The sequence below is a fragment of the Aquarana catesbeiana genome, linkage group LG13 (genome assembly GCF_042186555.1).
Source record: "Aquarana catesbeiana isolate 2022-GZ linkage group LG13, ASM4218655v1, whole genome shotgun sequence".
NCBI classification, from domain to species: domain Eukaryota; kingdom Metazoa; phylum Chordata; class Amphibia; order Anura; family Ranidae; genus Aquarana; species Aquarana catesbeiana.
The window spans coordinates 95712681-95727020 of NC_133336.1; the positions used below are offsets into that span (position 1 = coordinate 95712681).

General features: G+C 40.6%; 1 protein-coding gene across 3 annotated transcripts in view; it reads right to left on the reverse strand.

Moving 5' to 3' along the window:
- The window catches only part of CFL2 (cofilin 2), a 114090-nt gene that overhangs the window by 8776 nt on the left and 90974 nt on the right, over window positions 1-14340 (reverse strand). For all 3 annotated transcript variants that reach the window (XM_073609795.1, XM_073609794.1, XM_073609796.1), the window contains one exon: window positions 3696-3772. In XM_073609795.1, the coding sequence (XP_073465896.1) occupies window positions 3696-3772 (77 nt within the window). The remainder of the gene's footprint in view (window positions 1-3695; window positions 3773-14340) is intronic.

Below are 14340 nucleotides of genomic sequence, written 5' to 3' on the forward strand. Positions count from 1 at the left end.
TAACTTCTCGGCAATTGAGGACCAGCTAGCGATTGCTCTTCCTACTGCCTCCAGTGCAATAGCTGACCTACAGGCACCGCCTGCTGCAGAGTAAGATCTTTTAAGGTCAAGGTCGATTTTGCTAGCTTGTCCGGGATAGCTGGAGCCCCACAGACCCAGCATGCGTTGGCCACTGGGCAGGTGCGATGACTGCCATGTGTTGAAGATGGCTTTCTCTGGTGCAACCGATGCCTATAGGAAAGCGATCTTGAGCGACTCCTTCTGGACCGTCTACTTTCTGAAGAAGAGTTATGTATTCTGCGGTCTCTGCGTTTAGACTGTGAAGATCTTGATGATCTGACAGGGCTATTCCAGACAAGACGGTATTAGTGCAAATGCACTCTTTTACTCCCCTTCACTACTTACCAAACACCCCTTACCTTAGAGACTTGTGATGATCTGCTTGGGCAGCGGCCTCCATGACTGGAGCAAAGGACAGAGGGAAAGATATAAACACTGTAAAGCAATTCACCAGCAGGGGGACAATGGGGCAACTGAGCAGCAAGGAGAGATGAGGAAAAACCAGGAACCAGCAGCCGAAGGGAGCCCGTTTTACTCCTGCAATGCTCTGTCATCTTTTTTAAAAGGCAGTGTGGTTTTTAAATCTGCCGCCGCCGTTGCGGCGGATGTGACGTCATTGCCGCACATGTGCGATTTGGTTCTGCTGCATCCAGTGCCATCTTGGAGACTGGCAGCATCGCCCTTTGCTTGTGTCACTTCTGGTCGCGCGTGCTCAGTACAGCTGCGGCCTCCATCTTGGAGGGGAAATGATCAGTGGGACTACAGAGCCCAGTCAGGACATGACACTACAAAGAAAATGGAATATGAATAATCTGCAGAATCTAAAGAGGGGTGATCTGAAAACAGATGTGAAGGTAGGTAAAGAGGATAGGAATGAAATGAGACCATCAGAGTGGGGTTCCCTCTATTTAACTGATTTAGAAACTGTACAGGCAGGGACTTCCATCCAGGAGAGGCTTAACCACTTGCTGACCGGTTCACGCCGATATACGTTGGCAAAGTAGCACGTTCCTGTGAAACCCCGTATGGGTACGTTGTCCCTTTTAAGACCCATAGCAGGCATGCATGCGGCCACGAGCCAGCACTGGGATTTGTGTGTGTAAACACACAAATCCTTGTTCTGACAGGGGAGGAGATACAGATCGTCTGTTCCTACTAAGTAGGAACAACGATCTGGCTCCTCCTCTAGTCAGTCCTATCCTCTCACAGTTAGACACACACCTAGGGAACACATTTAACCCCTTGATCGCCCCCTAGTGTTAACCCTTTCCCTGCCAGTGACATTTACACAGTAATCAGTGCATTTTTATAGCACCGATCGCTGTATATATGTCAATGGTCCCAAAAATGTGTCAAAAGTGTCCGATATGTCCGCCGCAATGTTGCAGTACAGTAATCGCAGATCACCTCCATTACTAGTAAAAAATAAAAGAATTATAAAAATGACAAAAATCTTTCCCATAGTTTGTAGACGCTATAACTTTTGTGCAAACCATCAATATACGCGTATTGCGATTTTTTACCAAAAATATGTAGAAGGATATTTATTGGCCTAAACTGATGAAAAATTTTTTTTAAAAACATTTTTGGGGATATTTATTATAGCAAAAAGTAAAAAAAATGTTTTTTTTTTTCAAAATTGACCTTCTTCTTTTGTTTATAGCGCAAAAAAATAAAAACCGCAGAGTTGATCAAATACCACCAAAAGAAAGCTCTATTTGCGGAAAAAAAGGACATCCATTTTGTTTCGGTACAGCGTCACACAACTGCGCAATTGTCAACTGTCGCAAAATATGGCCTGGACATTAAGCAGGAAAATCTTCCGGTCCTTAAGTGGCTAACTTGCCTGGGGTGAGAGCGGTAAGGGGTCTGGAGCCATCCATCCAGTCCTAACCAGATGAGGAAAAAAAAGGAGAATGGGAAGGTGGGTCTCTCTTCAAATCTTATAGCTAACCAGTCCTATCAGGTTGTGGGGGCGGAGTCACAACCCAGTGTGTGCTGCCATGATGCGACAGGAAAAAGTAAGGTCAGGAGGCTAGAGGGGAAAAATTGAGGAAGTGAACAGGTTCCCAACAGCAAATCTTGGAGCATGCACACTGGGAGTGGCAACGTAGCAGCCAGAGGATCAGCTGCTATTGCGTTGCCACTGGAAAGAGGACGTTCTATGGAAACAGCAGGATCAATCAAGTATGTAAAAAAAAGAAGAATTGCATAAGAAAGCTTTAGCACACAGGTAGAAGCCGGATGTTAAGCACATATGCAAGTAAAAAAAAGGTGTGATTTCATGAAACTTTAAGGCCTGCAGTGTTTTAAAGATTCTGATGGTTTATAGAAGCTGCTTTATTCTATCCTGAACTTGTTCTCTTCAGCCTTATTATTTTATGTTTTTTGTTTTGTTTTTTTTGCAGGAAGAAAAAATGATAGCAAAAAAAGTTAAAAAAGTAAAAGAAAAAAGCTAAACTACCATAAAGGCACCTCAAAATACCTCTGAATGAATAAACAAATAAATAAATAAAAACTGTAGGTTTTTAAGCAAATATATAGCAAACGGTTGAGGAGTTTTTCTACTGTAAAGCCTCAAGTGACACAGACAGTGCTTGAAGCTGCTACCACACCCAGATGGCTCGGAAAGGCCTGGAAACTGACGAGTTCCTACTATTTGAGCCTGTATTACTCATCTATCTATGTTTTGCTCATCATTTGTCTTGCTTTTATTAAAACGTTGATTTTAATACTGCACTTAGTCTGGCGCCCCTCTGTTCCTGTTTGCACCAGATTCTGTGTGTACCAGTTTAGTAAATCTCCCAAATGCCTGCCTTTGGGGCCGCTCACCCACACCATCATGCCTGTCATATAAGAATGAGAGGCTGTGTCTATGCAGCCGACTTGAACAGGCTACCTACACGTGGCAGCTGCCAGCAAGGAAGCCAGAAAAAAAAAAAACAGCCCATTTACAGTGTACGGGCTTAGACATACAGGGGAGATTTACTGAAATTAGAAGCCAATTGGTTACTATACACATCTGCACCAGATTCTGTATGCATCAGTTTTAGTAAATCTTACCAACTGTATGTGTTTCGCAAATCTTTCTGTTGTTTACTAAGCATTGCATGGATAATAATAGATTGGTGGGGACTATGTAATTACAATAATAATAATAGTATAATCATGTCTTTTTATCATGTATTGTTAATTATTATGTATCTAAAGCCAAAACTTTTTTCTTTAGGGATCCAGAGTGCTATGGTGTTAGTGCCCCGTCAGGTTTTTATTACTGTCTATGTCCCAGGTAGGGAGAGTTACACTCCTGGTATCCACTGTTACCAGAACTGGAAGTGTGGGAAAATATCTTCTGTTTGATTTGTCATCAGAACGGGAATAAAGAGGAAATCTACTAATGACACTTCTGATAACTGTCTAGGAGGCCATTTCCCTTACTTTGGAAAAATTACCTCTCATTTCCTGTTGTCTTTACTGGGAAAAAAGTAAAGGGAAATTACCCTAGTGAGACACAGATGACAAAAAAATCCTGACAGAGGTTTTAACTCTTCCCTGCCCTAAGATAAAAAAAAAATAACAGAAAATATTTTGGCTTTAGATATACTTTATAAGGGTGAACAGTAAAAACTCCAAACCTGTGAACTTCTTCTTAATGGCATCTTTGGAACTGGCATAGATCATTTTGCTTTTCAGTGGCGCATTGTCAGGAGCCCTAGGAAATAAAAAGGCAATAGTTTTCATTATAGATTACTTCATAATTACAGGTTATTAATATTACTATTATAAAGTAAGAAAATAGGAATAAAAAAAGACGGCACTGAATAATGCAATAATATGGCATCATCAATGTAATTTCATAATGTGTTTTTTTTACAGGTGTCAGTGCTGGATTTCAGATATGTACCCTGTAGGCCACTTTTGTTGTGCTGTGTAACAGCCAAAGTTGTTATTAGACATACAGTTTTCCCACAAACTCCAAATATAACAAATATATGCACACCATGGCCTAGTTTGCACTTGCTGTTGTGGGACAGTAAAAACAGGTAGATACAGCAAGCCACGTTCTTACAAATGCTGCTACTGGAAAAAATGATCCCCTTTGTCCAGTGGCGGCTGATGGGCTTTTCTTCTGGGGGGGGGGGCGGCAAACAACCAGCACTACTTCCTCCCCCCCTCCCTCCGAGCGGCTTGCAGCACTGTCAGCCAGCCAGCATCACCCCACACCGGGAGGTCCAACACTTACTATGCAGTGGGCTGTGTCCTTCTCTCCTCTCCTGTTGTGCCCTCCTCTCCTCCTGGAAGCGGGTGATCCAGCTCTAGCATGTCTCCTCTTTCATAGCGCTAGGCATCTAATAGGATCGCCTGGTGCTTTGGCCAATTGGAGAGGAGTAACTGTAGTGTGAAAATAGCAAAAATTAATTCACTATGGTCACACAATTTGGTGGGATTGGGGCGCACCCCGAGCCCACCCTATTTTGAAGCCTATTAGAGCCTCTGGCTGTAATCAGGTGCTTCAAAAAACATACCCCCGCCATATGAATTAATGTGCCTGGCGTCCTGAAAGGGGCCAGGCACATGGATAGGGAGGACAGCGGAGGTGTCAGGAGGGGGCAGTGCCCGTGCCCCCACAACGCAAGGGTCGTCCCTGCCCTTGTCCCTTTCAGTGGGCATTACTGTCATCCAAATGAAATGCATGCAACTGTGGCGCAGTGGTGCAGGCTTTTAGGAGTTAAAACAGTCAGTGAGGATGTGACATAACGCCCCCTCACTGCCTGTCAAAAGATCTCTAAAAAGCAAACCACTGTGGCTCGCTCTTTAGAGGACTACAGTGTGTGTGTGAATGAGCCTGAAAGATGAAATATTATTTATGTCACCTGGATGTTGAACAGAAGGGATGAGCTTAGATGTGCTCTGATCCTAGTCCAAACCCACCTGAGCACTTCCGCTAGGAAGCTATTACTGTACTTGATCAATCATAAGGGGCTGAGGCATTTCCTGCCCCACAGTCATAGCTCCCAACTGTCCCTGATTTCGAGGGACTGTCCCTGATTTGGAGCAATGTCCCTCTGTCCCTCTTCCTCCTCATTTGTCCCTCATTTTGGTCTGATCTATATAGATCTATATAAAATGCGCTTTTTATCTATCAAAAAGTGTTTTCCAGCGCTAAACCTTTCATCTGATTTATAAATTGCTGCATTTGTAAATTCCAAAATTCCAATATATCAGGAATAAGGAATGATAGCGGTAAAAAAAAGCACTCGTGGGTTTAATCAATCTTGTTTTTTTGTACAATTCTTCTTTAAGGGGGCGTGGCAGGGGGTGTGTCCTATGCCTGCATACTTTTGCCGATAGGTGTCCCTCATTCCCATCTCAAAAAGTTGGGAGGTATGCCCACAGTGCATGTATGCACACCCCTGGCAAGGAATCACTCAGCTGCTTATGATTGAGATAGGGGAGATGACAGCTCCCTGGTGGGATTACTCTGAATCCCCCAGATTGCTTGCGTTCCAGATATTTGTCCCTGGGTGCATACTGCCCTAAATCTTAGTATCACTTGGGGTACCATTCAGCCCAGTCCAGTCTCAACAGCTTTTAACCTATTCATAGAGTTTCACAGGCTGCCAGCAGCAGGACTGGTTGGTACGCCTGTGCCTTCCACCCACACAAAAACACCAGAATCTCATGCACTGGGGCTAAATGTTCAGTGTGTATGAGGTTTTATAGATAAGTCAAAAAGCACTTCATAATCTCTTCTACATGGAAGCATGGAAGCAGACTTGTTTCCCTTGATGGCCTTGTACTCCAAATAGATGGATATTCCACAGACAAATTAACATGTTTTTGTACCAGTCATAGGTGTGCGCAGCCTATTGCATTAGGGTGTGCACCTCAAAGCTCAAGCACACATGCATGTGTTTGTATGTGTACTGACTACATTGTGCTTACCTTCTCCTTGTAGGCTGAAGTCTGTCCCACACTGCAGGCTGTATTTAGCCCTCCCTCTCCTGCCTGCTCTAGCTGCTGGCACCTTATGTTGTAAAGTCAAATAAGGCACGCTGGGGAAGGGGGCTGTGCAGTGTCGTTACCATTGGCTAAGGAGGCAGCAGAGACATGGAGCAACTGTAGCCTCTGGCTTTTTACATACACTACATGGTTGGCAACCTTGGTGATTAGGGTGTGCCCAGGCACACCTGGCACACCCCCTGCGCACGCCTATGGTACCAGTATATAAGTGTGCAATGCCTTGCCTGTTACTAGATTACTGAAGCTCTGTACACACATGTGATTATCCGATGGAAGCACTTACTGTATCTCATGTGTGTGTTCCCTGCAGTGTTAGCCATGATTTTTTTATAATAAGAATAACACAATATGAGAAGCAGTGGTGTCGCTAGGGGGTGGCTTTTGGGGCTATAGCCCCCAATCTGGGGCCCATAGCCCCGAGTCTCTGCAGGTGTCCCCAAGGGTAGGTGAGGCTCTCTGGGGACCCTGATGTAAAGGGGAGGCTCTCTGGGGGCCCTGATTTAAGGGGGAGGCTCTCTGGGGACCCTAATGTAAGGGGGGCTCTCTGGGGATCCTAATGCAAGGGGAGGCTTTCTGGGGATATATACACACACACATGTATATTATATACATGTGTATGCCCACCCAAGCGTATGACTTTCTTTACTACGCTGCTATGGGCTCTAGCCCCAGATCTTTTGTAGACCTAGCAACGCCCCTGATGAGAAGCCTCTTTTTTGAGCAATGCACACTTATATTCTTGTACAATCACACAAGTGATGAGAAAATCTTCGCTCCACTGAGCTACTAGGTTTTGCAAAGCTTTAGCAATCACTTTGGTACTATATCAATGGTTTGCAAATTTTATTGAATTGATTCCCACTGGCCAACTGTAGCTTACCACGAAAAAATTACAACCAAATGTTTTTTGGCTGCTTCCTCCAAGGTGAGTGAGTCTTTGCTGTCCATGTGGACAAGCACAAACCGTGCTAAGTGCAAAAGTGCTAGGGGCAATATATTACTTTGCTCTTCATTTCCTACGGCAATTTTCTTGGGTTGACTTCAGTTCGGATTCTTGCTATCTCAACTGATATACTTGTTGCTTGTCCGCTTAGCTTCTCTTGGCAATAAATGAGACATCGGCTTGTGCCAGCTGCACCTGCCTTGTCTTTCTATTTTGTAGTGAGAAGTGGCTTATATTAATAATATACACCCATGTCCAAAAAAACTGTGCAGAGGGAACTCCATAAGCAAAACATTCATAGTTGAGCTGCAAATGATAGACCACAAGAAGAGAGAGTGGTGCGAAACACATAAATCGTGGACTATCGATCAATGGAAGACTTTTTCCTTGTCAAAAGAAGTTTATTGAGTATACAATGTTATAAAGATACATAAAGTAAGTTTACAAGGATCTATAAAGTAAGCTCATTGTTTTACAGTAGGGTTTATATAGGTAAATATCATGAAATTTCAAATATTAAACATTGGGTTCACGTAAACCTAAATTAAAGATATATATCATTTCCTTAGTTACTTTTGTAGGTATTTAAATGATTTATACCTACTATACATATTGTTTACAAGTAGAGTGTATATAGGTCAAATAAATTCTGATAATGAGCTTTAATCGTAAGGTGGAGAAAAGGAAAGAGAAAGAAGAAAAAGGGTTGAAAGGTAGAGGTATGGTCCACAAGGTTGTCCTGCTCGTCAGTTTATTCTTTTTAGTTCTCTTTGAAGCCTTAGAATGGGTGTCTCTGTAAGTCATTTAATCTGTTACCATGGCAACAGGACAGATTCATTGAAGTTTGACAGGAACTGTTGTTTTATCCAAGGATGCCAAAGTTTTTCAAATTTTGGAATTTGATTTTGATCGATGGCTACCATCTTAGCATGGGACATTGTATTATTCATTCTGTGAATTGTTTCTGCTAGTACCAATGTAGGAGATTTCCATGCCTTGGCCACTGTTTGTTTTGCAGCCGTTATTAGTTGGATCATAAGTTTGAATTGAGAGAGTGTTAACCATTCCGGTTTTAGATTAAGTAAAGTTAAATATGGATCTGGTTGTATTATTTTTTTAAATATTTTAGATGCAATCATGAAGACTTCCTTCCAGAAGGTTTGGATTACTGGGCACGTCCACCATATGTGTAAATATGTGCCTATTTCTGGGCATCCTCGAAAACAAAGAGTTGAGGTATTAGGTGAATATTTTGCCACTCTAGCGGGTACAAGGTACCAGCGAGTTAGGACTTTATAATTTGTCTCCAGTGCTAAGATGTTGGGTGAAGATGACTTAGATGTGAGCCATATGTTAGACCAGTCCGTGTCTTCTAAAGTTCGTCCCAGGTTCTCCTCCCACCTCTGAACGTAAGAGGGTCTATTAAGATTTGCTACTCCATATAATTGATTATAAAGTGATGAAATTGTACCTTTAGCAAATGGATCTTTTGTACAGATTGATTCAAAAATGGATAATTGGGATAATGGTGTATCCCCCTTTAGGAATGGTGTATAGAAATTTTTGATTTGGAGATATCTAAATATCTCAGAGTTTGGTAGATCATATTTTTCTCTAAGCGATGGGAATGAAAGGAATGATTTAGATGCTATGAAGTCATTTAGTGTCTGAATGCCTGATGTTGTCCAAGCTTTAAAAGAATTTGGGTAGATCCATGCCGGATAAAAGGCTGGATTTCTGATAAAAGAAAGGAGAGGATTATGTGGAGATTGTAACTGATATTTGGTTTTTAGTTTATCCCAGAGAGATAAGAAGTGTTTAGTTATGGGATTATGAATTTTAAAGCGGTCTTTAGGATCAAGCCATAATAAATTTGATATTAATAGAGGGTCATTTTCTGAAGCCTCTATAAATACCCATAATGGGATTTCCTGTTTTGCATGGTATTTGGACAGACTGGCCAAATGTGCTGCTCTGTAGTAGTTAGTAAAATTAGGGTATCCCAGGCCTCCTTTATTTTTGGGAAGATGTAGTGTGTGTATAGGTATACGTGGTTTAGAAGAGCCCCATATAAACGAAGTTGCTCTTTTTTGTACTATTCTCAAAAAATAGGAAGGAATTGGAATAGGGAGGACTCTGAATAGATAAAGCAATTTGGGTAGAATAGTCATTTTGATTGCATTAATCTTCCCTATCCAGGATAAAGGAAGTTGCGACCATTGTTTTATTAGATTTGTGATCTGTCTTAATACAGGAGGATAATTGGTTGAGAATAAGTTAGAATGAGATGCTGTTAAATGAATTCCAAGATATGGGATTGATTTTTCTGCCCATGTGAATGGGAGTGCAGCCCTAGCCGGGATCAATTCCATGTTTGTGAGTGAAATATTAAGCACTAGGCATTTCTTAGGATTAATCATAAGGCCGGATAGGGCTGCAAATCCATCAAGAGCTGGTATTAAGTTAGGACCAGAGACCTGTGGTGATGATAGAAAAAGTAATATATCGTCTGCAAATATACATAATTTGTGTGTAATACCTCCTACTTCAATGCCAGTTATAGTTTGGTTTGTTCTGATGTATTGGGCCATGGGTTCGAGTATAAGGGCAAATAATAAGGGAGATAATGGGCAACCCTGTCGGGTACCTCTTTCGATATTAAAGGCTTCAGATTTGTATCCAGCATATTTTATATAGGCTTTGGGTTTATTATATAATGCTTTGATCCATGTTAAAAAGTGGGGTCCAAAACCCCATTTTTGTAATGAATATTGCATATATTGCCAGGATACTGTGTCAAATGCCCTCTTAATATCGAGAGATAGAAAACATAAAGGGGTTTTCCGTTTTTTAGCAATATGTGCCAATAACACTGCCCTGCGTATATTATCGCCTGCCTGTCTATTTGGCATGAAGCCTACTTGATCTCTATGTATTAATTTTCCTATAATGCTATTGAGGCGTTTTGCTATTATTTTTGCTAATAATTTAATATCGAGGTTTAACAGAGAGATAGGCCGATAATTCACACAGGAAGTATCATCAGAAAGGGGTTTTGGGATCATACAAACAATTGCCATTAGTGTTTCTTGCCGAAAAGAATGTCCATCTAGAAGTTTGTTAAAAGTTTCAGTGAGAATGGGAGAGAGTATTTCTGAGAATGTTTTATAGTATAAAGCCGAGTAGCCGTCTGGGCCTGGTCTTTTGTTAAGTTTTAGGTCTTTTATGGCGTTAGCAACTTCATCTATAGTTATAGGCTCATCCAAACTGCTTTTTTGATTCTGAGATAACTCAGGTAAGGTTATTTTTGAGAAGAAGGATTCAGCTTCTGTAGGATTAAATTCATTGTTTGTCTTGTATAAAGTTGCGAGATGTGAGTGAAATTTATGGACTATTTTAACTGGATTACAAGTGTAAACATTTTTTGATAATTTCAAACGTATTGGTTTGAAAGATTTGTTAGTTGAATTTAATGCCCGAGCCAAATATGTACCTGGTTTGTTTGTATTCATGTAGAAATTGTGTTTGGAGCGTTTGAGGGATTTATCAACTGACTCAGTGAGAAATAGATCGTATTCCAATCTAGATTTTTCCAGATGAGATTTTGTACTCTGAGATGGATTATCTTGAAATGATATGTAGGCTGCATTAAAATTGAGTTCTAGTTTTTTTGCTAGATTTTTGCGTTCCCGTTTAAATAGTGCCATTTGTCTTTGTATTGTACCACGCAAGACAGGCTTATGAGCTTCCCACAGTGTTATTGGGGAGATGTCTGTTGTATTATTAATTGATATGTATTCCTTTAAAGCTTGTTCAATGGCCATCTGATGTAGTGGGTGTTTGAGCATTATGTCCGGTAAGTACCACGTTGGGTCATGCGCTTTTGGTATGGCTGAGGCTATAGTAGTGTATACTGCATTATGGTCAGACCACAGAATCGGAATTATATCTGATGCAATAATTTCTGGTATCATTCCTATTGTTAGAAAAATATGATCTATTCTGGTGAAGGTTTGATGAGGGTGCGAGAAATAAGTGAATTTCTTTTTCATTGGGTTACTTTCTCTCCATGAATCTACCAGATTGTATTTGGAAAGAAGTTGAGAAAAAGGTAATCTAGAGGTTATTTTGGATGGTGTAAAAGGTGATTTATCTAGAAATGGGAGGAGGACCTGGTTTGAATCCCCACACATTATCACTGTTCCTATTTTGTGTGTATTAATCACTTGTAATATATGTGAGAGGAATGGTGTAGGTTGTTTGTTAGGAGCGTAGTAGGAAATCACCGTGATTGCTGTATCCATTATATAACCCATGAGTATCAGGTATCTACCTTCTGGGTCTTTAATTTCTGATGATAAGGTGAATGGTGTGGATCGGTGAAATGCAATTAGAGTTCCCCTTTGCTTGGTACAGGCAGAAGCCGTGTAAATTTGTTGATAAAAAGGAGAAATATATTTTGGAGTAGAATCTTTGGTGAAGTGTGTTTCTTGGAGGCATACTATGTGAGCCTTCTTGTTATGGAAAGTACGGAAGGCTTTGGTCCTTTTTTGAGGGACATTTATTCCCCGAACATTCAGGGAAAGTATATTCAGTGGTGCCATGGCAATAGATCAAATAGTTTTGACTTACTTTTTGTTATGCAGAGCTGACTGCGCAGATCAACCTGTGTGGACTGAAGAGATGAATAGATAGAAAAGAAACCAGTGAATTCTGGAGTAAAGAGTAAACAAAAAACATATGAGATTAGATGATACATTGTATAAATTATTTTTTGCAAGTAATCACAATTTACCCGTGAAAGAGAATAAATATCTCTCTCAGGGGAATAAGTGCCTTCGTCACACTCCCACATAATATGGTTGGGAGAATGAGGAGGGCTAATGGGGGTACACGGATCTTCCGCTTACAGGAGAGAAGTGCTATGTCAAAAGACATCAAAATGATGTTTCATTAATTGGAGTGCAGAATATAGTTTTTGTTGAAATTATTTATTCCAAGGTGGTTGTATATGGTTAGTCTTGCCCTAGGCTAAATAATTCAGTTAGAAAGGTACTGTTAATAACTTTGGTATTGATGAAGATAGTTTGAATTATTTTGGGATTTTAACCCTTTTAGAGTAAACAATTACATATTTTATTCATATGTAACTGTTTAGATATGTTAACTCATAAAATTGAGGTTGTATTGCTTCAGATTAGAATAAACAAAAACATAATTCTAGGAACTAGTTAGGTAACAATATATTTGTTTTAAGAAAAGAAAGAAAAAGCTTCCATTACTTCTGGATTATTGAACATATTTGTCCTAAAAAGTAATAAATCTATTGTTATTACCTGATAATATATAACTGAACAAGAATTTCCTTATTTCACTTATATATTCTAAGGCTATATGAATCAGAAGTAATAAGAAATATAACTGGAATGTAACATGATCCCACACAGTGTGTGACTATCAGAATGCAGTTACATTCAGTTATAAATATAGGTTTTTTATAGAGAACCATCTCTTAGTATAATAAATGAAGAGATATCAGGAATTAGGATGTCAGTCCATTGAATCTTCTTGGTCCATGGATGATGTGGCATAACGGCCTCTTTTGTGAGAATGATGATTCCCATTTTGTTCTGAAATTTTCTGGGTGCTGCCTGAAGGTGAAGATGACGTCATTCTTCTGCGTGTGGGAGTGTTGCTGCTTGTGGGTTCTGTCAGATTTAATTTTAAAAGGGTTTGTTGTAGTTCATCTGCTGATCTGCTTCTGTAAATTGTACCTTGGTAGTTAAATCTGACTGAAAAGGGGAAGCCCCATTGATACATAATGTTGTGGCGTTGCAGTTCCATTAGTTGGGGTTTCATGGATCGTCTTTTAGTAATAGTAAGTTGGGATAGGTCAGCAAAAATTTGATAATTGTGTCCTTGAAAATTAAGTTCCTTTTTTTCTCTTGCAGCAATTAGTATTTGTTCTTTCGTTCTGTAATAATGAAATTTTGTGATTATATCACGTGGGGGTCCATCTTTCTTTTTGGCTGTGAGGGCTCTGTGTACTCTGTCCAGTTCTAAACGTTCAATAGGGATATCTGGCTTTAGTTCTTGTAATAGAGCAGTAATAGTAGATTGCAGGTCTGTCACAGTTTCAGGTATTCCCCTTATGCGCAAGTTTGAACGTCTGGCTCTATTTTCGTAATCTTCGAGCTTAGTTTGAAGTATTAAATTCTCTTTATTTAATTGTTCCAATTCTGTTATATTTTCTTGGGTTGTAATTTCAATTTCATCCATTTTTATTTCTAAGGCTGCGGTGCGGTTTCCCAGCTCTCTTATTTCTTTGGTTAGGCTTTTTGTTATTTGGTCTGAGGTTTGTTTTAAAGCCTTATGAAGCATCTTTTCAAATTGTAATAATATTACTGGGGATACTGAGGAGGCTTGTGGAGAAGTTTGTGAGAGGATTTGTTCTGTATCTGACTCAAATGGAGAGTCTTACTGTGACATTTTCTGTCTGTGAGAGCGCCCTGATGCTGTATCTTATGAGGTGACTGGAGCTGCTTCAGCTGCAGTGAGTGCCTGTGAGCTCTTTGTGAGGTGATTTTTATTTCTGCCACGGTTTCCTCCCAGTACCATATTTCCTGCCCAAACTTTCACAGTTTGTTCCCTGGGGCAAAAAGGTTCAAATGGATACCTTTTGAGCCTGCAGGCTCCGCTTTGTCCTTCTCTTCTCTCCTCAGCGGTGTGGAGCTCTAACAATGCATGTCTGCTCTGCTAGGCTCTGCCTCCTGCCCCCAATGGAAGACTTTTTAACATGGTCAGATGAATCAAGCTTCACACTGTTCCTAACTACCGGATGTGTTTACGTGTGACGAACATTATCAGCTTATGACTAGGACTAACTTGTGCTGACGGTAAAGCATAGTGGCACAGCAATCATGGTTTGGACAGCCATATCTTGATATTCTGCAGGCTCCATCGTCACCATGAAAGGTAGAGTCACTGCCAGCGACTATGTACACATTTTGGCCGACCATGTGCACCCCATGGTACAGACCCTGTTTCCTGAAGACAGCGCCATTTACCAAGACCATAATGCTCCGATTTACATAGCTGGTATTGCCAAATTGTGGTTTGATGAGCATGCAGATGAAGTCTCGCACCTTCCCTGGGTGCCGCAGCCTCCAGACCTCAATATCAGAGAGCTACTATAGTCAATTTTGGAAAACAAGGTTTGGCTTGTTTTCTACCTCCGCCATCTGTGCGAGAACTGGAAAGGTTTTTGCAATTGAAAAGTGGTATCAGATTCAATTGATTCAATTATCCACCGT